Source organism: Microcebus murinus, chromosome 1, assembly GCF_040939455.1.
Source record: "Microcebus murinus isolate Inina chromosome 1, M.murinus_Inina_mat1.0, whole genome shotgun sequence".
Lineage (NCBI taxonomy): Eukaryota > Metazoa > Chordata > Mammalia > Primates > Cheirogaleidae > Microcebus > Microcebus murinus.
This window is the reverse complement of record NC_134104.1, coordinates 157,041,211-157,066,420: the sequence shown is the minus strand read 5'-3', so window position 1 is coordinate 157,066,420 and position 25,210 is coordinate 157,041,211. Positions and strand designations below refer to the sequence as shown.

Genomic DNA, 25,210 nt, shown 5'->3' with positions numbered 1-25,210 from the left:
AGTGTTATATTGTGGGCTACCAGCAGCCAAAATGTCAATGCCTATAATGCACTCAGCAGTGGAGACCACCGTCCCGGCCCCTGAAATGGCCCAAAGGGCCCCTCCCAGCAGGGAAACACCACAAACAGATAAGCACCCTGGGTCACGGGGTTCGCTCCCAGACCTCCCAAGGTCACCATTTACATTTTCCCCTAAGGGGACCTCAAGATACTGTCATGTGGGCTCCAGTATCCCAGAACCTCATAAAATCTGAATTCCTCTTACTTCCCCTTCTAATTTGGTGGGCGTATAGGGCCGCTGGCCTCTGGGGGATACCTGGAGACCTTGGCTCTGCTCCTAACTGCGTCATTCAGCCTAAGACATTCGGATCCGCAATGTCCTTTACCAAACACACTACCCAGGCGGAGTAAGACTTCCCTGGCCTTTCTCCACACCCGTGCTCGAGACCCGTCTCCCTTTCTGCTACTGCCTGAATCTCTCGTGTTAGTTCGCTCCCAGATGCCTCAGGAACCATCCGAGTACCCCCTTCCTGAGCTCTCGGGCCCACTCTCATAAGTGCCCAACAACCAGAGGATGGTTTATTGCGTTCTGCCTTCTTTTCTCTCTGCCTCGATCCACGCAGCTAGCCCGCTCCCATCTGTGGGGGAGGAGGGCATTTATGTGACATGTACCACCTCCTTCTCCATAAAGCATCCAGCCGCATATCCCGTCCCTGGGTGCCCAGGCTGACACTCTGCCTTGCCTGGGTATTGGGGTATCATCCCTCCTGCTTCACCACTGAGCCATGATTCTGTAGGCTGGGACCTTGCTTGCAGGGCCAGTTTTGTGCAGCAGGTTCACTGTACGCCGGTCACCACCGCGTCTGAGTCCAGCGAGACAGAACACACTAATAAGCAACAAGTTACATAAAGCGGATTTATTACTTCTGGAAGGGCAACAAGGCACAACAGAAGCCTAGGATTCTTGAGCCAGTCTGCCAGGGCTCAGGAAAGCTGACCAGAGTGCTGGAGTCATGTCTGCCTGTGCCCCCCTTGCACTGCAGCCGAGGGACCCTGAAAAGCAGCCCATCCTGGGTTTTATACCCGGGGCCAACACGAACCACTGGGCCAAAGCACTGAAGGGCATTCTGTTTCTAGCAGGGACTGGCACAGAGTCCAGGCTGTTCCAACCAGTCCCTCCTTGTCTCATGCTGTTGCATTTCCAGCATATTCTGCAGTTATTCTTGAGAACTAAAAGCAAGAAACTGTCCTGCAGTAGGCATACAACTATTCATAGTATTCTCTTATAGTATTATTATTATTATTTTGAGACAGGGTCTTGTTGTGTCACCCTGGCTACAGTGCAGTGGCATCATCATAGCTCACTGCAACCTTAAACTCCTGGGCTCAAGCAATCCTCCTGCCTCAGCCTCTTGAGTAGCTGGGACTACAGGTGCATGCCACCATGCCTGGCTAATTTCTATATTTTTTGTACAGGTGGGGTCTCCCACTTGCTCAGGCTAGTCTCAAACTCCTGGGCTGAAGCAGTCCTTCTACCTTTTTATTTCTGTAGAATCAATAGTAATGTCCCCAGTTTTATTGCTGATTTTACTAGTAATTTAAAGTATTTTCTGTTGCTTTTTTTTATTAGATAATTTAGCTAAAAATTTGTCAAGTTTGTTAATCTTCTCAAAGCAACCATTTGGTTTTGTTGATTTTCTCTATTTTTATTTTCTATTTTGTTTACCTCTGCTCTTATTTTATTACCTTCCTTCTGCTAATTTTGGTTTAGTTTGTTCTTCTTTTTCTAGTACCCCAAGTTATAAAGTTAGGTTGTTGGTTTGATATTTTTCTTATTTATTAATGTGTTTACAGCTGTGAATTTCTTTCTTAGCAGTGACTCTGTTTTACCCCATAAATTTTGGTATATTTTGTTTTCATTTTCATTTGTCTCTATGTATTTTTAATTTACCTTGTGATTCCTTTTTTAATCCATTGGTTGTTCAGTAATGTGTTAATTTCTACAAATTGGTGAATTTTCTAGTTTTGCTCATGGTAGTAATTTTTTTTTGAGACAGGGTCTTACTGTGTGTGTCTCAGAGTAATGTTGTTCACTGCAACTCAGGCTAATGTTGTTCACTGCAACTTTGACCTCCTGAGCTTAAGTGATCTTTCTGCTTCAGCCTACTGAATAGCTGGGGCTACAGGTATGTGCCACCATGCCCAGCTAATTTTTAAAAAATTTTATAGAGGTGGGATCTTACTATGTTGCCCAGGCTGATCTAAAACTCCTGGCCTCAAGTGATCCTCCCATCCCAGCCTTCCAAAGTGCTAGGATTACAGGCACGAGCCACTGGGCCCACCATGTGTTACTTATTTCTAACTTCATCCTGTTGTGGTCAGAGAAGATACTTTTTATAATATATATCTTTTTAAATATATCCAGACTAAATTTGACATATGATATAACCTGGAGAATGTCTCATATACACTTGAGAACAATGTGCATTCTGTTATTTTATTTTATGTTTTTGAGTCAGAGTCTCACTCTGTTGCCCAGGGTAGAGTGCCGTGGCGTCAGCCTAGCTCACAGCAACCTCAAACTCCTGGGCTCAAGCAATCCTCCTGCCTCAGCCTCCCAAGTAGCTGGGACTAGAGGCATTTTCCACCATGCCCGGCTAATTTTTTCTATGTATTTTTAGTTGGCCAATTAATTTCTTTCTATTTTTAGTAGAGACAGGGTCTCACTCTTGCTCAGGCTGGTTTTGAACTCCTGACCTTGAGCGATCCACCTGCCTTGGCCTCCCAGAGAGCTAGGATTACAGGCGTGAGCCACTGCGCCTGCCTATTATTTTTGAACAGTGTTCTGTGTGTTTGTTAGATCTAGTTGGTTTACGGTGTTATTCAAGTCTGCTATTTCCTTACTAATTTTCTGTCTGGTTCTTCTTTCCAGCATTGAGAGTGAGGTATTGAAGTCTCCAGCTATAACTATAGAACTGTCTTTTTATTCTTTAAACTTTTTGTTTTATATATTTTAATGGTCTATTTTTGGGTGGGTATATATTTATAATAGTTATATCTTCTTGCTGTATTAAACCTTTTATTACTATATAGTGTTCTTTTTTGTGCCTTGTAAACTTTTCTGATGTAAAGTCTGTATTGTCTGATATTAGCATAGCTATCCTGTTACTATTTGCGTGGAATATCTTTTTCCATTCTGGCACTACTAACCTATTTCTGTGATTTGATCTAAAGTAAGTCACTTGTAGACAGTATTTATTATAGTAGGTTATTTTAAAAATCTACTTTGTGGCTAGGCATAGTGGCTCACACTTATAATCCTAGCACTTTGGGAGGCTGAGGAGGGAAGATTGCCTGAGCCCAGCAGTTCAAGGTTATAGTGAGCTGGTGAGCTATAATCATGCCACTATACTTCAGCCTGGGTGAAAGAGCAAGACGAGACTCTGTCTCTAAGAAACAAACAAACAAAGAAACTACTTTACCAACGTTTGCCTTTTTTTTTTTTTTTTTTTTTTTTTAGACAGAGTCTCACTCTGTAGCCCTGACTAGAGTGCTGTGGCGTCAGCCTAGCTCACAGCAACCTCAAACTCCTGGGCTCAAGCAATCCTTCTGCCTCAGCCTCCCGAGTAGCTGGGACTACAGGCATGTGCCGCCATGCCTGACAAATTTTTTCTATATATTTTACTTGGCCAATTAATTTGTTTCTATTTTTAGTAGAGATGGGGTCTTGTTCTTGCTCAGGCTGGTTTCAAACTCCAGATCATGAATGATTTGCCTGCCTCAGCCTCCCAGAGTGCTAGGATTACAGGCGTGAGCCACCGCGCCCGGCTAACCTTTGCCTTTTGATTGGAGCATTTTATCCATCTACATTTAAAGTAGTCACCGATAAGGAGGGAGGAGGGACTTCCGTCATTTTGGTGTTTGTTTTCTATATGCCTTTATTCCTCGCTTCCTGCCTTACTGTCTTCTTTTGTGTTAGTTGATTTCTTTTTTTCTTTTTCTTTTTTCCAGTTTTATTAGTTTTCATTAGTAGTTAAGTCATGATTCAGGGTCCCAGGTGGGGATCACCATGTACCCAGGTCTCCCTTTGCTACCCTGCGGGAAGGACAGAGGTGGGCCGAAGCCAGTTCAGATCTTCCCAGGAAATGTGCCTTCTGCCCTGCGGTCGTCCCAGGCCCAGACCCAGGATATGGGGCAGAGGGACTTGTACACATGCCACCATTCACACACAGAGACATCACCCCCTTTAGTAGTCACTGCCTTCTCGCAGCAGTGAAAGTCTAGGTAGTTCTGCCAGCAGTTCCTGGTCTGGTTCTGGTTGGAGAAGCGGCTGTCAAAAGGGGCAGTCTTGTAGTTCTTCATTTTGGTGTTGATGTCTTCTGCCATGATGCTGACTCCTGAAGGCAAAGGAGTGGGTGTTGGCGGGGGTTCTGGGCAGCCTACAGACACCCCAGACGCACCTCGTAGCTCAGTTGATTTCTTAAATCCTGAAACATTTAAATTCTCCTCTTATTTCCTTTTTTTTTTTTTTTTTTTTTGAGACAGAGTCTCGCTTTGTTGCACAGGCTAGAGTGAGTGCCGTGGCGTCAGCCTAGCTCACAGCAACCTCAAACTCCTGGGCTCAAGCAATCCTTCTGCCTCAGCCTCCCGAGTAGCTGGGACTACAGGCATGCGCCACCACGCCCGGCTAATTTTATATATATATATTAGTTGGCCAATTAATTTCTTTCTATTTATAGTAGAGACGGGGTCTCACTCTTGCTCAGGCTGGTTTCGAACTCCTGACCTCGAGCAATCCGCCCGCCTCGGCCTCCCAGAGTGCTAGGATTACAGGCTTGAGCCACCGCGCCCGGCCTCTTATTTCCTTTTGTGTGTTTTCTATAGCAATTTTGTTTGTGGTTACCACGAGGATTACATTCAACATCCTAAAATTATAACACTCTAATTCAAATGTATTACAATTTAACTTCATGAGCATAAAAAATAGATATACAACTCTATCCCAGCCCCTTTTGGTTATTGATATCACAAATATGCATTGTGTGTCCTAAGTCATAGACTAATAATTATTTTTTAATGCATTAGCCTCTTAAATCATGTAGAAAACAAAAAGTAGAGTTACAATAATATTAGCTTTTATAATTGTCAATGTATTTTCTGTTACCAGAGATCTTTACTCACGTGGCGTGGAGTGTCCTTCCATCTCAGCCGGAAGCACTCCACTAGCATTTCTTCCAGGGAAGGTCTAGTGGTAACAAACTTCCTCAGCTTTTGTTTACCTGAAAATGTTTTAATTTTCCCCTCATTTTTGAAGCAAAGTTTTGCTAAATATAGAATTCTTATATGACTGGGTTTTTTCCCCCTTCAGTATATATATATATATATATATATATATATATATATATATATATATATATATATATCAATATATCAACTGACTGCTTTCTGGCCACCAAGGTTTCTGATGAGAAATCTGCTGAGAATCTTACTGGGGATCCCTTGTAAGTGATGAGTTGCTTCTCTCTTGCTGGTTTCAATATTCTTTGTTTTTGTCTTTTGAAAGCTTGGTTATTATGTGTCTCAGCGTGGGTCTCAGCGTGGGTCTCTTTGAAATCATCCTGCTTGGAATTTGTTGAGCTTCTTGTATGTTTAGATTCACGTCTAAAATCAAATTTGGGAAGCTTTCCAGCCATTATTTCTTTGAATACTTTCTCTGTCCTTTTCTCTCTCTTCTTTCTGGGACTCCCATGCATGCATGTTGGTCCTCTCAGTGGGGTCCCGCAGGCCCCTGAGGCTCTGTCCACTTCAATCTTTCTTTTATTTCCGTCCCTTAAACTCAGTTGTCCTGTCTTCAGGTTTGCTGGTTCTTTCTTCTGCCTGCTCAAGCCTGCTTTTGTATCCTTCTAGTGAAATTTTCATTTCAGCTCCAGAATTCCTTTTTGGTCTCTTTTTATGTTTTTTTCCTTATTGATAATTGCGTTTTGTTCATACATCATTTTCGTGACCTTGTTCATGTTGTCTTTTAGCTCTTTGAGGATATTTAATACAGTTTTTAAAATATTTGTCTAGTAAGTCTCTCATTTCTGTTGTTTTACATTTTTCCTTGAATAGGCCATACTTTTTTTTTTGTATGCCTCCTTGTGTTTCTTTTGTTGTTGCTGTCAAATGTCCAGTTACGTCCTCTTCTATTTTTCTTCCTAGGTCACTGCTTGGCAATTTATTGGCATGTGCAATAAGGAGACATTGTTGGTCTTGGGGTCACCATGCTATCAAGTGAGATCAGCCCCTGCATCATGCAGGAAAGGACATTTGAATCTTACAACATAGCGTTATAGCTCTAGAGAGCAGATTCTCACTATTTCCCAGAGTTTGCTAGGTTTTTGTTTGTTTGTTTATTTGTTGCACGGCTGCAGTCCCCGATCCCCAGGCTGCTGATTGGTACCAGACTGTGGCCTGTTAGGAACTGGGCCACACACAGGAGGTGAGGGAAGCTTCATCTGTGTTTGCAGCCGCTCCGCATCCTCCCATCACCGCCTGAGCTCCGCCTCCTGTCAGAGCAGCTACGGCATTAGATTCTGCGTTATGGTGGGTTGTATAATTATTCCATTGTATGTTATGATGTAATAATAACAGAAATAAAGTGCATAATAAATATAATGTGTTTGAATCATTCCCCTACCCCTCCAGCCTGTGGAAAAATCATCTTTCATGAAACTGGTCCCCGGTGTCAAAAAGGTTGGGGACCGCTGTTGAAGGGTGTCTTTGTGACGGGGATCAGCCTTAGAGTAAACTTAAGACCTTCTCAGGTCTTTTCTCATCCTGGGAATCTCTAAATTCCCTCTTTATATGTGGCTGCTTTTGAATATCCTACTCCTTAAATGTTTGGCTCCATTAAAGGGAAAAAGAATAGCGAAGGGGGTAAAATCCCTGGTTCTTTTTTTTTTTTTTTTTTTGAGACAGAGTCTCACTTTGTTGCCCAGGCTAGTGTGAGTGCTGTGGCGTCAGCCTAGCTCACAGCAACCTCAAACTCCTGGGCTCAAGCAATCCTCCTGCCTCAGCCTCCCGAGTAGCTGGGACTACAGGCATGTGCCACCATGCCCGGCTAATTTATTATATATATATATTAGTTGGCTAATTAATTTCTTTCTATTTATAGTAGAGACAGGGTCTCACTCTTGCTCAGGCTGGTTTCGAACACCTGACCTTGAGCAATCTGCCAGCCTCAGCCTCCCAGAGTGCTAGGATTACAGGCGTGAGCCACCGCACCTGGCCAATCCCTGGTTCTTTAAATTCCTTGGAAGTCACTTGAGCCAGAGAGGGAGGAGGTTGCAACAATAGTGAGGATGGAAGCAATGCCTACCTGCCTCTGTCTGAATTTGTGTGATCAGAGCAGCAATCAGAGCACCAGACCTCTGATATTTTGAGGGCAGGATCCTTATTGGTCACCTGGGTTCCTGAAAGCTGAGTACAAACTGTTCTGGAATGTATGTACTGTTGCCTACACAGTGGGGCTGGGGAGGTCAGGGATGAGTAGCTGCTACCATGCTAAGACCTGACATTGACCAAACTTAACCACAATTTGCTATCCAAGCTTCTGGACATTACAAGCCTTCCAACAGACCCCAGAGTTCCAAAGTAGCTATATCAGATATATTCTGACAGTGCCGTCATTCTCTAGATGGAGAGATGGGTTCCTGGTGCTTTGCTCTACCATCTTTCTTCCAGCTTAGGTACAGGTTTTCATGTGAACATAAATTTCATTTTTTTCTATGATAAATGCCCAAGAGTACGATTTCTGGGTTGTTTGGTAACTACGTGTTTAATTTTTTAGGAAACTGCAAAATTGTTTTCCAGAGAGGTTGTATCATTTTATGTTTCCACCAGCAATGTGTGAGAAATTGTTTCTCCATGTCCTCATCAGCATTTGGTTTTGTCATTATTTCTTATTTTAATCATTCTGATAATTTGTATTTCCTTATGGCTAATGAAGTTAAATAGATTTTCAAATGTTTATTTGCCATCTATACATACTCTTTAGTAAAATGTTTGTTCATGTTTTTTGCTCATTTAATAATTGGATTGTTTCTTTTTTTACTGTTGAGCTTTGAGAGTTTTAAAAAAATATATTCTAGGTACCACTGCATACCTACTAGAAGGCCAACATCCACAACACTGAAAATACCAAATGCTGGCCAGTATGTGGGAAACAGGAACTCTCTTTCATTGCTGGTGGGAATGCAAAATGGTACAGCCACTTTGGAGGACAAAACTAAACATACTTCTACCATATGACCCAGCAGTCATGATCCTTGGTATCTACCCAAAGGAACTGAAAACTTATGTCTACATAAAAACTTGCAAATGGATGTTTATAGCAGCTTTATTTATAATTGCTAAAACTTGGAGGAAACCAAGATGCCCTTCAGTAGGTGAATGGATAAGTGGTGGAACATCCAGAAAATGGAATATTACTATTTAAGGCTAAAAAGAAATCAGCTGTGAAGACATGAAAAGACATGGAAAACCTTAAATGCATATTACTAAGCAGAAGAAGCCCATTTGAGAAGGCTATATACTGTCTGATTTGAACTACATGACATTCTGGAAAAGAGAAAACTATGGGGACAGTAAAAACATCAGTGGTTGCCAGGGTTTTTTTTGGAAGGGCCCAGGAGGGATGAGTAGGTAGAATACAAGATTTTTAGGGCAGTTGAACTATTAAATACTATGTATACTATAATACATGAGAATACATGTCAACATACAGTCACCCCTGGTATCCTTGGGGGATTGGTTCCAGGGCCCCTTCAAGGAACCAGAATAAGTGGATGCTCAAATCCATTATATAAAATGATGTGTAGCATTTGCATATAACTATACCATCCTTCTGTGCACTTTAAATCATTTCTAAATTACTTATAATACCTAATACAATGTAAAGGCTATGGAAATGGTTGTTATACTGTAATTTTAAAAAATTCATATTATTTTTTATTATTGTATTTCTTTTTATAAAATACTTTTGATTTGTGGTTGAATCTGTGGATGGGGAGCCCCTGGATATGAAGGACTGACTAGACATTTGTCCAGACCCATAGAATGTATAACTCCAAGAGTGAGCCCTAATGTAAACATGCTTTGGGGAGATTGTGATGTATACATGTGGTTTCATCAATTGTAACAAAAGTGCCACCACGCTAGTGGGGGATGCTGGGGGAGATGATGCATGTGTGGAGGAAGGGCTACATGGGAAATCTTTGTACTTTCCTTTCAATTTGTTGTGAACCTAAAACTATTTAAAAAATCTTTAATGAAATTTGTAGATATAAGCCCTTCATCTGATATGTGGTTTTCAAATATTTTCTCCCATTTGGAAACTTTTCTTTTTATTCTCTTAACAGATCTTTTACAGAGACCTTTAAAAAAATTTTTTTTAAATTTTGATGAAGTCCAATAATCAATTTTCCTTTTCTGAATTGTGTTTGTGGTGTTAAGTCTGAGAACTCTTTGTCTAAATTTTCTTCCAATTTTTCCAAAGGTTTGTAACTTTACATTTTATATTTAAGGTGGTGATTCATTTTGAACTCCTGACCTTGAGCAATCCGCCCGCCTCGGCCTCCCAAGAGCTAGGATTACAGGCGTGAGCCACAGCGCCCGGCCTCATTTTGAATTAATTTTTATATAAAGTATGAGACTTAGGTCAAGGTTCATTTTCTTGTTGTTGCCTGTGGATATCCAATTACTTCAGCATCATTTACGAAAAATGCCATCTTTCTTCCATTGAATTGCTTTGGAACCTTTGTCAAAAATCAAGTGAAGCTGGGTGCGATGGCTAACTCTTATAATCCTAGCACTTTGGGAGGCTGAGATGGGAGGATCACTTGAGCTCAGGAGTTGAAGACCAGCCTGAGCAAGAACAAGACCCTTTCTCTGCAACAAATAGAAATATTAGCTGGGCATGGTGGTGCGCACCTGTAGTCCCAGCTACTCAAGAGGCTGAGGCAGGAGGATTGCTTGAGCCCAGGAGTCTGAGGTTGGTGTAAGCTACCATGACGCCACTGCATTCTACCCAGGGCAACAGAGTGAGACTCTGTCTCTAAAAAGAAAAATTATATTATGGGGAAACATGTTTCTAAAAATTATAAAAATGGTTCTTATCTATAAAAGCTGATATGTGACAGATAATTCAAGATTTCTTGCTTCCTAGGTTTTCACTATAATTTAAGGTTACTAAGAATTAACAATTCTAACTTATCTATATATAATTCTCTATATAAGATGTGTGTAAGATATATTTTGATGAGAAAAGTATAAAAAATGTGTTCTTTATTTAAAAAAGAATAATTTTGTCTAATTCAGAAGTTATTTAAAGGTTATTTCAAAATATGAAATAAGATAAAAAGGAACCAGTAAGTAGGAGAGAGAGATGTAAAAAAAAGTTATGAATGCGAAGATGTATTTTTGTTAAGGAAGGATAAAAAGAAAAGAGAATAATTTTATATGAGAAAGAATCTTCTATGATAAATTTTTGTCCTAAGATGAAACGACTGGTTATTTAAGAAAGAGGAAACACAGGACAAAGCAGAAAGTCTGAGCACGTCATCAATGGTCTGAGGAGGTTGTGAAAAGGTTTGTGAAAAGAGAATTTATAAAAGGAATTTTGTGTGTAATTAAGTTGGCTATAATTGGAAGGGGATTATTTATATCTTTCTAAAGATTGAGATTTGATATTAAAAATAGACTAATACCAAACTAAAAAATATGGTTCCCTACATTAGAACAAGAAAGTTTCTTGAAGTATGGATTTGCTCTTAATAAGACTGCAAGAAGTTTTCATTTTTCATTCTGAATTCTGTTTCTTTAACAGTCATCTTTTGATAATTTTTCTATTTTTCAGTAGAGACGGGGTCTTGCTCTTGGTCAGGCTGGTCTCAAACTCCTGAGCTCAATCAGTCCTCCCACCTTGGCCTCCCAGAGTGCTAGAATTACAGGCGTGAGCCACCGTGCCCAGCTCCCGTAATATAATTTTTTATGTACATTAATAGATCCAAATATATTTAGTCTTTCTATAAAATTTAAGAAGCCAAGAACAAACTTACATTTATGTTCAGCAATTTGTTTCAGTGTTTTTAAATCCTATTTGGCAATGACCAAGACATTTAATGAGTGTCTACTATCTAATGTAACATAACTTTAAGATTTCAAATTACATAAAAGTTTATTTATAAGTGTTTACCTAATTTACAATTACCTAATTTATTTATTTTTAATAGTTTACCTGGATTACTTATGAGAAATGAAATATTAGACAAAGCTAGTCATCATTTTGAGTTATTTTCTTGTAAACCATTTTTATAGCCTGTGAATAGCAAGTGTTCAATCAACTAAATAGGAACCTTAAAGTTAAATATATGGGTATTATGCCAGTAACTCAGATGATGCAGCTGTTTTCATTAAACCAACAATATTAAATTCATGTTAGTTATCAAAAAAATTGTACAAAGAAAGATCATTCTGTTTTAGGCTGGGTTCATAGTTTTATAGCCCTTGATACCTTAAAACACCTAGTAGAAATAAATATAAAACTGTCTGACTAGTAAACCCAGACAAAAATGTATGCTGACAATTTAAAATACATTTTTATTTTATTTTACCAATAATTTAAAAATTTGACTATTTATTTAAGATTTACTTAATCACATGAATTAAAAGGCATTTGGGTTAATTACTATATATTTTATATGGGCCCCTATTTATCTAAGCCAATCTAAATAAAATTTTAAAAGGTATTTATGCATATGCCAGATTTTACCATGTAGACACAATGTATTAATATAACATAAGGTATGTATACACATGTAAACACATCTAAAGATATATACACACACAAACAAATATCTCATAGCTTTCATTTAGAATTTTAGTCATGAGATAGTAATACAAGCTTACTGGTTTATAAAAGACAGTTTGATCCAAATTATATTTCTGACAAAATTGGAACCTGTTTACATGGGTAGACTTTATTTACCCTAATAGGTAATCTAATGAAAGCCACGGACCAAGATTTGGGGTAAAGCTGTTTCCATGAGAGTTTGGTTTTTAAAATCCTCTTTCACCATCTCCCCCCTCCCCAGTCTTTGTCCTTTTTTTAAAATTTCAAATGAGTTAGGGTTAAATATTCAATGTTTATCTTTTAGCTAGGATTGGCTGAATCCTATAAGAAAAGCAAAATCTCTAAGTAGCCTTGAACTAGTAACAAATCTGTCTTTTGTTTGCTGGTCTGGTTTACCAGCTTGATTAGCAAATGCAGGTAGGAAAAACTTTTAGCATTTTTTTTTTCTTCTGGCTTTTTCTTTTTGGCCTCTGTATGACAAAAAAAGTAAAATTTTATATGGGATGGAGATACCATATATTATTGCTCTGAACTCAAGATTTTGGCCTGTTTGATTAGAGAATCTAACTTTTATAAACATCTAGTTATTTTTCCTTTAGATTATTAATTTTTAAATTAAGTATTCCATCACCGTACACCATTGTTAGGCACACCTAAATTTATACTTCTAAAAGGTGTCTAGGTTCTTGATTACCATGGAACTGTTGTAATTTTTAAAGCCATTAATTTGAAGAGTCCTTTTAAGACTTTTTATCTTGGCTGGGATGCCATAAAAAGTGAGTTTTATCTCATCAACAGTAGGAAAGTCAGCAGATTCAAAGTAGGCAGAAAGAAAAAATAGAGAACTTAGAAGACTCTACATGTTTACTCTACAGTTACAGGTTTTTCAGATAATGACAATTTGAGCTCTGACTTTTCCTTGACCTAATTTTGCCCTTCTATTTAAAAATGTGCACAAGAACAAGCCATAATACGTAGCCAGCTGGAGTCCCAGAAAATCTGGCATGCCTTAATGTTTGTGAATACCCATTCCATTTCTTATTAATCTCTTGAGAGCAAAGAAAAGCCTTTAAGTCCTGTTTGGGAATGCCAGGAGTTTAGATTTGTGTTTTAGATGGTAGCAACCACCCTAGTGACTTTTAATAGCCATCCTGCACCCACCATCTAGAAAATTTATTTCTGCTTTTGGAAGATTTTTAGAAACAAGCAAGGGAAATGAGTCAAACCAAATCAAAAGAAATCAGGATAAGAATGTTCACAAAAATTGTAACCTAGGCTTGTAGATCGAAGTATTAAACTACGCATGCAAACCAGAAAAGACATGCCTCCCAGACAGAATGTAAATTCTGTAGAAACCAAGAGTTCTCAATCAGGAGAGACACATGTCTTTTACTGGAAGGAACTTATACCAGAAAAAACAAGAAGTATTTTATCATCCGAGGAGGAACGTATGGTTCTTTATTAGGGCGGCCTTATCCAAACCAGATCCTAATCATGTAAACACACCTCTACCAAATGGGGGGAGGGAGGCTCAGCCTGAGAGAAGATTTGCCAGGGCAGGAAAGGCAGCCTGGCGGGAGAGCTCAAAAGGCCCTCACCGGTTCTAAGAATCACCCATTCCTTCTGGTAGTGATCTTTTCAGGTCCTGTTTTTAACACATAAATGTCAGCCTAAATAACAAACATTTGGAGAGGAGGCAGTATGAATTATTTAACTCAGAAATGGATAATGTATACATATTAGAAAAATTTATTGGGAAATATATCATGTTGAGATATGTAATTATGAATATAAAGTGAGACCATGCCTCATGGTGGCTCGTTTTCTTCCAGCTCTGGTGTTCTGCAGGCTCAGAACAGGGAGATGGTTGGTTTTGTCTCATACATATTTGCAGAGAGAGAGGAGGGCAAGGGAGTGAAGTTGTACAGGGGAGACATTATAATAATTAGTCACAGAATCTGAACTGGATAAAGAGTCAAGGGCATGTTTGGGGTGATGGCTGTAAAAAATAATTATTAGGGCCATTACTTTGGAAGATCTTATCACATCTGTAAAAATATTCTACTGGGGTTATTGAAGAGGTGAAATGGAAGGAAGGAACATAACCAAAGGATGCAACACTAGCAAAAGCAATTTGAGCAATAGTACAATTATTGGTGATGGTGAGGTCTAGAGCCTCACTGTCCAGTGGTGATTTAAATTTAAATGAAATTAAAAATCCAATTCCTCAGATGCACTAGGGACATTTCAGGTGCTCCACAGCAATACACGGCTGGAGGCGACCATATCGGACAGCACAGAGGGAGAACATTTCCATCGTCACACAAGGTTCTGTGGAACAGCGCTGCTTTAGTATGGTCTTGGGAGGGGAGCAGAAAAGGTTTATTTGAGGTAAGAATTAAGGAGATTGGTAGGATCACCTTGGCCAATGATAAAATCACCAAGAATTGAGATAAGAGTCAAGGTGGGGTAATATCCGAGGGAGCCCCGTCTGCCGCCAGCCCGTGGGGAGAGGCGTTCTGGTGAGAGAATTGCAGAGAAAGAGTTGGGGTGTTGTGAACTTCTGTTTTCTGCTAGTCCCCAGGGTCACCACCTACCCGTTGGCATGCCAGCCCCAGCCCTACCCACCACCGAGGCCAGACTCCTGTCCTTCACCAGGGGCTGCACTGCTCCCAGGAGGATCAGCCCGACGCGGGCGTTCTCTGTAGGCGCCTCCCCAAGAGGAAATGAGGCAGCCCAGCCCCCAGCTGACCCTGACCCCAGGCTGACAGAGCAGAGCCTCATGGTCCGCCCTTACATGCAGAGGTGCCCTGAGTCCTCCGGAGGATGCAGTCCACTTGCCTCCCAGATCCCTGGGTGAAAAGAAAGGAATGGGGCTGGGGATGAAACTGGGACTTCTGGCTTTGTCATATAGCAGGGCCGACGGGGCTGCACTTTCTGTTTTGATGACTGAGTGAGTAGCATATGGCCACTGACAGTCCCAAACAGGGTCCATGGACACAGAGGGAAACCTCACTGCAATTCTTCCTGGGGAGAAGAGGAGGCAACAAGACCGAAGTCTCAAGATTCCCATTAGTTGAGGGACACCATGAGACACACCGGAGCAGGTTAGACCTTTATTGGGGATCAAAAAACACGGTGCCCCTTCTTGCCTGCCCTTAGCAGTTCATTATCTCAATGTGGAACTGCAGGTGAGTGGCTGTGGCCACACAGTGGCCCCGGAGGAGAGCGCAGGTCTGGCAGTTGTGGCACTGCCAGTGGCTCTGGATGACGTAGAGGGCATTGAGCACCTGGCAGTATCGCCAGTGGATGCGCCACATACGGACCAAAGACTGGAGCTTGATCACTGCCCTCTCTGTGGTTATGAAGTTGATCAGCGCTGCCCGCCGGTTCTTCTCCAGCATCCTCAACAGAGTGGTCCTCCACCAGCACTGGATGATCCAGGCCCTGAGGGCCATGTGCAGCAGCGTCCTGCGCACCAGGGTGCCTCGCCACCAGGCCTGGATAATTATGGCTGCTTTATTTCTTTTTAGTTTCGTTCTCTAGGCAGAGACAAGAGGAACTTCCTGCTACTAACTTCTAGGATTTTCCTGGAAGGAGCCCAGACTCTGTCTCTTAAAAGTCAGCCCTTCCTTAGAGAGCTCAGGGGAGTTAGCAGGACACTAACTCATTGTCAGGAGACCTGTTGGTGACCCTCCTCTGCCACTTTGAACACATCAACTCGCTCTGAGCCACAGTGTCATCCTTCTATTGGGTACTTCCCCAGTGCACAGATTGAAGAAAAACCATTGGTATCTAGAAGGGTGCATTAGGGACCAAGGGAGCTTGTTAGTCACACTCCACCTCTTCAGTGCTCATTGGGTTTGGAAGGTTTGGCCTCATAACCTTTTGCCTGGTTACTCTCTGCTAACTCCAGTCCCAAACTACCACTGGCTGCTTCCTCTCTGCTACGACCATGTATTTTGATACTAATGGTGGGTTTCCATATCCTGACCACAGATTCTGCTTCCAGCCTTCCCATATTCTGAACATTCTACTCCCTAATTGAGTTCTCACATTCTCATCTCTCCACCCTGTGCACTTCTTGCTGGCTTTCATTCTTTCCTGTCATCCTCTAGGTCTCAGTCAGACCCGGATATAGACAGCCCAGGTGGAGAAGGGGATGGAGGAAAAATGAGCGGGTATTGAGTTGATTCCTCATTAGCCTCTGGATTCGTAAGAGGCAAAATCCCACACCCTCATGACATGCACACCAACGTTCTGAATCTCTCTTAACTACGTAGAATTCTACCCACCTTATCTTTCTCCTTCTTCTTCTGCATCAACTTCCATTCAATAGTTTCTTCGATGTCCTCGATTACAATTAAAATTAAATGGCCGTTGGTCTGTCATTAGAATTAAATGGGAAATGCATACATGAGTTAAGACTGTTGCCTCTCTCTGTGGCTTTGTACAAAGGCACTCACTGCTTTAATGTCCCCTCTTTCCCCCAAACCTGAGAAGTCCAGGGAGATACCCGGCCACCCCAAGCATATCTCTTACGCAAAATTGAATCCCCATGGCTTGGCTCTAGATGGTTTATTGGCTCTGATTTCTCTGCTTCCCAAGGCATGGCATGAATAATATGAGTGAGGGGAGAGCTATGAATTCACAATTGCATTATGACACAGGGATTTGGACATCTGCTGCAGAGTTGGGTCTTTGTTAGAAATAAGCTCCATGGGAACTTGTACCACCTACCTCTTTCTCTCCTGTCAGAGATGTGCCAGAGCTCGGGGTGGAAGGGTAGGGTGCTGGAGTGGCGTTCCATACCGGAGTGCTGGTCCTCTGAAGGCCGTCCACAGCCCTTCTCACTGCCAGCCATGTAGCAGAGGGGGAGGGACGGCAGTGGCTCCCCACGCACCTCTCGGTGCCTTCTCGGACTTAGCACGCCCTGTTTTCCCTCCACTCAGGCTCCAGTGCCTCACATTGCCTTAGGAAACTAGGAAAAAGATCCATCAGACAAATCTAGAAAGTAGTAAAATAAAGATAAAAACTGAAGTTAATGAACTAGAAAACAAAAATGGGTAGTGATAAATAACTTTAAAAGAAAGCATTTTGACAAGACCATTTTAAAGATAAATACTCCATGAAACTGGATGATGAAGAACGAGAACAAAAGTGGAATGAAAAAAGTGAAATAACCACAGGTAGCTTAAAAAAATACAAGGAACTATTATGGTAAGAAATTTGAATGGTAAGAGGAAATGATTTTCTAACAAAATATAAATTGTCAAAATGAACTGAAGAAAATGTGTAAAAGCTTGATAAATTGAGAAGGCTGTTAAAGATCTTCCACAAATAAGGCACCATGACAAGGTAGATTCACATCAATTTTTAAAAACTTATTAATTCAGATATTTCCAATATGATTTAAACTATTCAAAGATATTCTAAAAGACAAAAATTTTTATCAAGCATTTCATGGGACCACTGTTAGTTTCTTAATATGTCCTGCTGGGATTTTGAATGTAAGAGCATTGATTTTGGGGGGAAAGCTCATCTTTGTGACACTGAACTTTCCCTTCTAAGAACATTAGGACTATTTCTCCACTTGTTTAGGAATAATTCTATGTTTTTGTATAAAATTTTAAAATTTTGTCTGCAAAGGTCTTTTTAAAAAGATATAATTCCCATCCCATCAAACTCACCATTTAAAACTGTACAATTTAGTGGTTTTTGATATATTCACAAAGTTGTGCAACCGTCACCACTATCTGATTCTAGAACAAATATTTCATCACCCCCCAAATAATCCCCATCCCCATCAGCAGTCAGTCCCCATTTTTGCCTTCCCCAGTTCCTAGGGACCACTAATCTACTTTCTGTCTCCATAGATTTGCCAGTTGGAGTACCATAAGGCAGTGAAACAAGATTTTTAAAGTGCTAAGTGAAAAAAACTGTCAACCTAGAATTCTATATCTATTGAAAATACTCATCAAGAATGAAGGGAAAATAAAGACACTCTCAGTGAAGGAAAATGAAAAGAATTCATCTCCAGTAGACCTACTTTAAAACACATGCTAATGTAAATTCTTCAGGCAGAAGGGAAATCTGGAACTTTAGAATTTGAAGAAGAGCATCAGAAATAAGAAATATCTGGGTAAACAGAATAAACTATTTTCATCTCAAATTTCTTAAAATATATATGATTGTTAAAAGCAAAAATTATAACATTGTTTGTCAGGGCTTTCACTGTATGCTGAAAAACACGGATAGGAAGCTTTTGTGCTGAGCATTTTATGTAAATTATTTCATTTAATCTAGCAAGAAAAGAACTCTACAGTGCACGGAAGTTGATAAATGGAGTCATTGTACATGTCTCTCTGACGGTGGGTCTATTGGATATGTGGACCTAAGCCTGTGGTCATTTCCTCAGTCCCTGAGTTCATTGTCAGGACAGATATATTTAGCTGCTTGCAGAATTCTGAGATGGGTTCCTTAGCCCTTTGAGATAGAGTCAGTATAGTAGGAAGTCCCTGAAGACACCATTTCTTTATCAAAATAAGAAATCAGAAGCAATACCACATCCTGGGAAGAAAGGGAGAAAAGTCTTAGGATGTGAGGGTGCTGGTCCACATCATGTCCTCATCTAATTCAGCAGTATGGTCCTGAAAAACACTAGAAGGGTCACGGCAGGTATTTATAGATTAGTAAACTTAACCAAGTTTAAGTTTCAATCAAACCCACTATGCCAGATGTTATATCTTTAATGGAACTGAATTCTTTGAAATTCATATCAATAAGGAGAATCAAAATCAGTTCAAGTTCACCTGGCAAGGACAGTAGTACACATTCATGGTCCAGCACCAGGCCTCTTGCTCTAGGTCTATCTACCACAGTATAATCCAAAGGGACTTTGATCACCTGGATATGCTGCAGAACATCATACTAGTTCTCAATATGTTAATTGGAACTGGTAAGTAGTAAGTGGCTAGTCCTCTGTCATGTATACCAGATGGTGGAAAATTTCTACAAAGATTTAGAGTCTTGCCATATTAGTGAAAGTTTCAGGGATCCTGTAGCCTAGTGTATGTTGGAACATTCCTTCAAGGTAAAGAACAAATTGTCGCGCCTTATATTTTCTACAGCTAAAGGCACAGCACCGGCAGGTCTCTTTTGATCTCTGGAGACAGAATATACCACACTTGGGAATACTCTCTGGCCTATTTTTTGCCTGACTTGGAAGCAGCCAGTTTTTAGTGCAGCCCAGAGCAAGAAAGAGGGAATTGCAGTAATTTCAGGCTATGGTATAAACAGCCTGCAGCTTGGACCATATCATCCAGTAGAACCCACGTGCTAGAGGGAATATGTAAGGATGCTGTGTGGGGTCTTTGGCAAACTCTCCTTGCAGAGATGCAGTTCTAAAGTAATGCCAAGCCGTGTTTAGCAGAGATCTATTTCCCATTCGGAAAGGAGCTCCTGGCCCTACTGAGCCCTAGAAGAGGCTGAAAACCTTATCATGCACCATCAAGTGATTATGTGGTTGTTGATGTACATTGTGAGCTGGGCTTAGTCAGATCCACCTAGTCATAGGCTGAGCAAGTATAGCGGCAACCACTATTAAGATGAAAATGGTATAATTGGTATTAGATCAAGATATTCTGTGGCATTGGCTCCTTTCCCTCAACTCCCTCTGTCCTCATGGGGATGTATGTCCTTATAAACAGAAGACGGACAAAGGGCACAATCTCAAGCTTGGTTCATGAATTGGTCAGCTCAGCCATTGATGCAAGCTGAGAATGGACACAGCCACACTCCAGCTCTACTCAGGAGTGGTCCTGAAAGACAGCACTGAGGAATTCCCTAATGGTAGAGCGTCAGACAGCACACTGGGTCCCCAATTTGCCGTGGAATGATGTGTCAGTCAGGATCCATTATAAGATAGAAATCACACAAGCTACCGTAAAGGGAGAATTTAATGTAAGGACTGTTAACTAGGGATGAAGCTGTCAACTAGGTAACTGAAATGGCAAAAAGAGAACACTAAAGATGTCATGGAAGTGGCAATTACGGGAAGCAGCTATCACCCTGCTCTGGTTTGGATATTTGATCCCTCCAAATTTCATGTTGAAAGGCGGTCCCCAGTGTTGGAGGTGGGGCAGCATGGGAGGTGTTTGGGTCACTGAGGCCGATCCCTCATGAACAGCTTGGTGCTGATTGTCCTAGTGGCTGTAAATCCTTGCTCCGTTAGTTCCCCCCAGAGCTGACTGTCAAAAAGAGCCTGGCACCTCCTCCGTCCCCCTTGCTTCCGTGCTCGCTGAGTGGTCTCTGCGTGCAGGCTGCCCTTCGCCTTCCACCAAGTGGGAGCAGCCCTGGCCAGGAGCAGGTCCCAGTGCCATGCTTCATGCACAGCCTGCAGAACCATGAGCCAAATAAACCTCTTTTCTTTATAAATCAGCCAGCCTCAGGTAGTCCTTTACAGACACACAAATGGATGGCAAAGAGAAGGGGTAAGAGTTATTAAAACTTAGAAGCATGGAGGAGGGGACCCAAAGAGCTGCAACCCAGGCCTGTGAGGAGGGAGTAGCTTTCAGTGGGTATGAGTAACAGTCAGAAGAGGGGCCCTTTGGGATTAGGGTCCAGTCTTCCAAGGAGGGGCTCCAGTCATCTGGGTGGTGGTTTCTCTGTGGGGGTATAAAGAGGCTGGGTCTAAAAGTGCGGGAAAAACTGAAACCTGGAATCAACTGCTGCTCCTGGAAGGAACTGCCACTGCTGGGTGAAGAAGTAGTACTTTGGATGCTCATGGGACTAGGATGCAGAAAGGCAAGCTCAAGTCCCTTCCTCTTCTTCTAGCCTTGCAGGCTCCCTCTCGCCCAGTTCTGTTCAATAGAAACGTAATGCAAGCCACACATGCACACATATGTAATTTTAACTCTTCTAGTAGCCACATTAAAAAGGAAAAAGAAACAAGTGAAATTAATTTTAACAGTATATTTTATTTAGACCAATACATCCAAATTATTATCTTAACATCTATTCTGTACAGAAAAGAAATGAAATAGTTTAGATTTTTTTTGTGTGGTAAGTCTTCAAAATCCATCCTATATTTTAAACTTACAGAATACCTCAATTCCACCTGGCTACACTTCAACTACTCCATAAGCCACATGTGGCTAGTGTCTAGTGTATTGGATGTCAGAGCTCCAGCCTCCTTACTGGCAAGGTCTATACAGCTGGCAAAGCAGAAATGTGGTCTGCAGAGTCCCAACCCCAGCATCACATAGCAGGGTGTGGATGAATGGGTTTGGAGCCGAGAGATAATAACCAATAATTGGCTGTTGCAGGTTGGGTTTCCCTGGCAGACAACACTGGGATGGACACAAAATACCAGAAGTTTATTAGGAAAGGCTCTCAGGATCAATCCCTCTGTGGGAAAGAAGCCACTAGGTGTGTGTCATAGCTTTGTCCAAGATTCTAAGAGTTATCTTAGTTGTGTTTTGGCACTATCCAAATTACATTGGACCCCTCCACCCTAGAGGAAGCAACAATATGCTCTTTCTGGAATAGATAGATATTGTTGGAATGGATTAATCTTTGTTGATTTTAGTATCTTGGCCAGCACTGTTACCAAAAGCACAGAGGGTCTGATTTACTGACATAAGATACAACATGTAACACAACCTTGGATCAAGGGACCCACATTCTAAGAAAAGAAATGTGACAATGGGCACTTGAGCACATTGGATCCAAGTGATCCTAATCATGTATTATATTTAAGAAGCTTCTGACCTAAAAAAATGTAGGAATGACTTCTTGAAGGCATAGCTAAGGCACTAGCTGAGGGATGACACCCTGGGAACCTGAGATGTACTTCAACGTGAGGCATATACTACAAACTGATAGACATTATATTGGCCTATGTCCTTGTATTATGGGCTTGTATTCTATGTCCTAGGATAAAAGGATATGGGAAATAAGGGGTAGAAGTAGGAGTGGCCTTACCTTTATTCTCAGTGACATATGGGAATTTGTACTTCTCGTAACCACAATTCTGCACTCTGTGGGATTAGAAGTCCTAATTCAGGCATAAGGATAGAGCAAGGGTTCTACCAAACTTAAAGCCATGGTTACAGAAGTTCTCAGGCTAATAGAAGTTACCGTAATGGCCAGGGTAATTGATCCCGAGTATCATAAGATAGGAATATTACTACTTAATGGAAGTAGGAATGGATATACCTGTAATTCAGATTTGCTGATGAGCTTCCTGATACTTTTTGCCCAGTGATGAGACAATGCCCAAACAGCAGACACGGCCTGGTATGGTGAAGAGAGATGAAGGTCTGGATTAGTCTACCAAGCAAGCAACCTAGACAAGACAGACCACTGGCCAAGGGTGAGAAGAATTTAGCAGGATTGTTAGAGGAGGTTGATGGTTAATATCAATTAGAGCCTGTAGATCAAGAGAAGTGGGGAAATAGCTTGTTCTAATAATTGTCCTGTAGTAAACTTTATTTATTGTGACTGGCCACTATCTGGAAGACAAGACAGAGTGGACTTACTATGGGGAACTATGGGTCTGGGCGGGGCGAAGGCTGCACTGCGGCGGAAGCTGTTGTGTATTGCTCACTTCTACTCAACACTCATCTCCAGGCTCTGAGAACTGCCTGCTGAGGAGGCCTGCGGGCCTTTCCTGGCCATAAGGGAACTCATTCATAAAGAAAAATGGAATTGCAGAGCAGGAGTTGGGGGATAAATATCCTAGTTTATATTACAGAACACATTCTTACATTTAGGAATAAAAATAAGAAAAAAAGAAAGCAATTAAATTTTTTAAGTAAAAGAAAAAAAAATATATATAAATATCCTAGTTTACTCTGCCTTCACATGGAATAACTCAGTGTGGGATATACTGTTTCAGAATTGCCAGAAAGTCGAGCTCCATTTCCCACATCAGCACCTTGCTATATGATGTACTTTTTGTTGGCTTCTTTGCCTTTTCTAGTTTTCTTCCCCACTACCTCACCTCCCTGCTTTTCTTCCTCGGTACTCCAGTGTTTGCTGTGCTCGTCTCTCTAATAAACTACTCACACTTGAATCCTCATTTCATAATCTGCTTCTGATGGAACCCAAAGTAAGATAAGTATTCAAAAAATACTTAATTATGTTAACGGCATTAGAAATTAAGATTTTTCAATGTAGGAGAAAGAAAAATATAAAATAAGTTAAGTAAAAAGTCTGTAATCTTGAATTTGATTTGGTAATTTTAGTATAGACTCATTATGTATATTGTATTTTTAAAAACACATTTCCTAACTGTGTCCTGAAAAGGCCTAGAAACAACGATCAACCCTGGAATGATAAGAACTGCTGATACCCAGGTTGTAGTTTCTAAACATTTACACTAAAAGCAGTCAGAGGTCCTTGCAGAAGTGGCTGATTTCAGGTCTAGTGAAGAAAATATATGAAATGAGGCTGGAACATCTCGTCATACCAGAAAGAAAACACTATCAACGACTACTTAGATTATGTCAAAAGCACACAGAAGCCAACTTGAAGGGGCTCTCATGGGCCCAAATTGGGATAATTTACGATTCAAAAGGATAATATTATCAATGAAATAAAACTCATCAATCATGTTAGAATCCAGAATTTCATAATAATACCAAAAAACAAACAATAAAAGAAACTTCATTAGCTACTTGGAATGTCAGAGAAACAGTTCAAAGATCTGAAAACAAGTAAATAAAGGGCAAGAACGAAGATTTTACCTTGCCTTTTCTATACAAAGTATATTTGAGGGCAACAAAATGCTTGATGAAGAAAAGTTCTTCTCGATGAAGAAAAGTTCTTCTCTTTAGAATAAAATCAACTAATAAATCAAGAAAAAAATTTAAAAAATTAGAATATCGCCATTTAAATCTGGATGGGGCCAGATGATGGGGTAGCATATTTGAAAGGTAATTCGTGATGAGTTTACAGTTGTTGAAGCTGGCTGACAGATATTTATGGATTCATTATTCTTTAACATATATTTCTGTATAAGGGGAGATTTCCCACTATTATAAAAAAGCCTGTAGGGGGCGGAGCAAGATGGCAGACAAGAAACACCGTCAGCCAGAGTGTCTCTGCAAAAAAGACAGATTTTAGAAGACAGTAGAAGAAATAAGCAAGCAGACAAGCATACATCGGACGAGGGTTGGAAGGAGGGGTACCTGAGACTACAGGAGACTCCATGGGAGGAGGTCGCGGAGGAGAACTGGAAGCAGGACCTGCCGAGTAGCCTGGAGACCAGCGGCAAGGGCAGGTGAAGCGGTTAACTCTCTCCTCCCTTGCATCTCGGACTGCTGGTGGGCTCCCCAGCAGTTGGAGAGACCTGCGAACACCAGCCCAGAGACGGCCACCACCAGCGAGCGGTGAGCCTGTAGTGGACATGGCACCAGCTCCCAACTCCCTTGGGGCACCTCCGTGTGCACAGACCCCAGCCGCGGGGCAGGCGCCATATTGCTTCATTCTCCCCTCCCCCATCTCTATCTGTGGCTGCCAAAAGAGACAATACAGCCACCAGCCAGAGGCACCTCCGGGGAACAGGACCTTCCCTTTTGGGGCCCTACAGTTGACTGAGGGAACTCAGACGGTGAGCTCCCTACCCGCCAGCCCTCCCAGGTGCTGCTGGCCCTGTGATCCCAGGAGAACGGGGCAGACCCTGAGGCTGAGAGACCTTGGCCCAGCTTGGACTCCCCATGGTTGAATTAGGACTGGCACTCCTCTCCCTGGTGGGGTCAGGGATTGAATCTTGGGGCCCAGAGGTCAGACCTGCAGACCAGAGCCTATGCACCCAGGTCTTGCATTGCCCGGGACACAGAAGGGATATTCATGAACGAGCCTACTAAGGTGTGTGTGCCTTCAGGGGCCGATCAGCATGCTTGAGGGCAACCCTCCTCCCAAGGAGGGGTGTGCCCTGCCCAGGTGGCGACCCTTCGCAGGGAACCTCCCAGCCCACATCGCAGCCAAGGGAGACCCAGTAGTGTGAGGTCTGGCCTGCTGGCAGAGGCCCAGGAGCGGAATTGCGGAGGGTGGAAAGGAGCAAGGCCCACTCCAGAGTGCAGGTCTCAGACGGCCCCACTCCCACAGGCAGCCGTTCTGGCTGAGTGGGACCATTCCAGCCCTTCCCTGACAGCTTTTCCTGGAAGCAGAGAACAGACCTTTGAACCCTGCTAATAGCATTTGTGGTGCTTGCGGGCAGGCTTACCCAACTCAGCTCTGCCTGGACTCACTCCCAGACCAGCCCTCACTGAGGTGGAGAATAAGGACACACCTGGAAGTCCCAGGGCCACCA

At 41.7% G+C, this 25,210-nt stretch overlaps 2 protein-coding genes across 3 annotated transcripts; both read right to left on the bottom strand.

The window, feature by feature from the left end:
* Nucleotides 1-4,038: 4,038 nt before the first annotated feature.
* LOC109729274 (cytochrome c oxidase subunit 6B1-like) lies at nt 4,039-4,471 on the bottom strand. Its single transcript, XM_075996397.1, has one exon. It carries the CDS (start codon nt 4,383-4,385, stop codon nt 4,128-4,130), a length of 258 nt encoding a protein of 85 aa, XP_075852512.1. The 5' UTR covers nt 4,386-4,471; the 3' UTR covers nt 4,039-4,127.
* Nucleotides 4,472-14,995: 10,524 nt separating this feature from the next.
* Nucleotides 14,996-16,539, bottom strand: IQCF2 (IQ motif containing F2). 2 transcript variants are annotated; one of them, XM_012771465.3, is made up of 3 exons: nt 16,435-16,539; nt 16,188-16,277; nt 14,996-15,434 (listed from the first exon to the last, which is right to left on the bottom strand). In XM_012771465.3, exons 1-3 carry the CDS (start codon nt 16,450-16,452, stop codon nt 15,051-15,053), a joined length of 492 nt encoding a protein of 163 aa, XP_012626919.1. In that variant the 5' UTR covers nt 16,453-16,539; the 3' UTR covers nt 14,996-15,050. The 2 variants fall into 2 exon arrangements, with proteins under 2 accessions (XP_012626919.1, XP_012626920.1); XM_012771466.3 differs by having other exon boundaries at nt 14,996-15,392.
* Nucleotides 16,540-25,210: the final 8,671 nt, after the last annotated feature.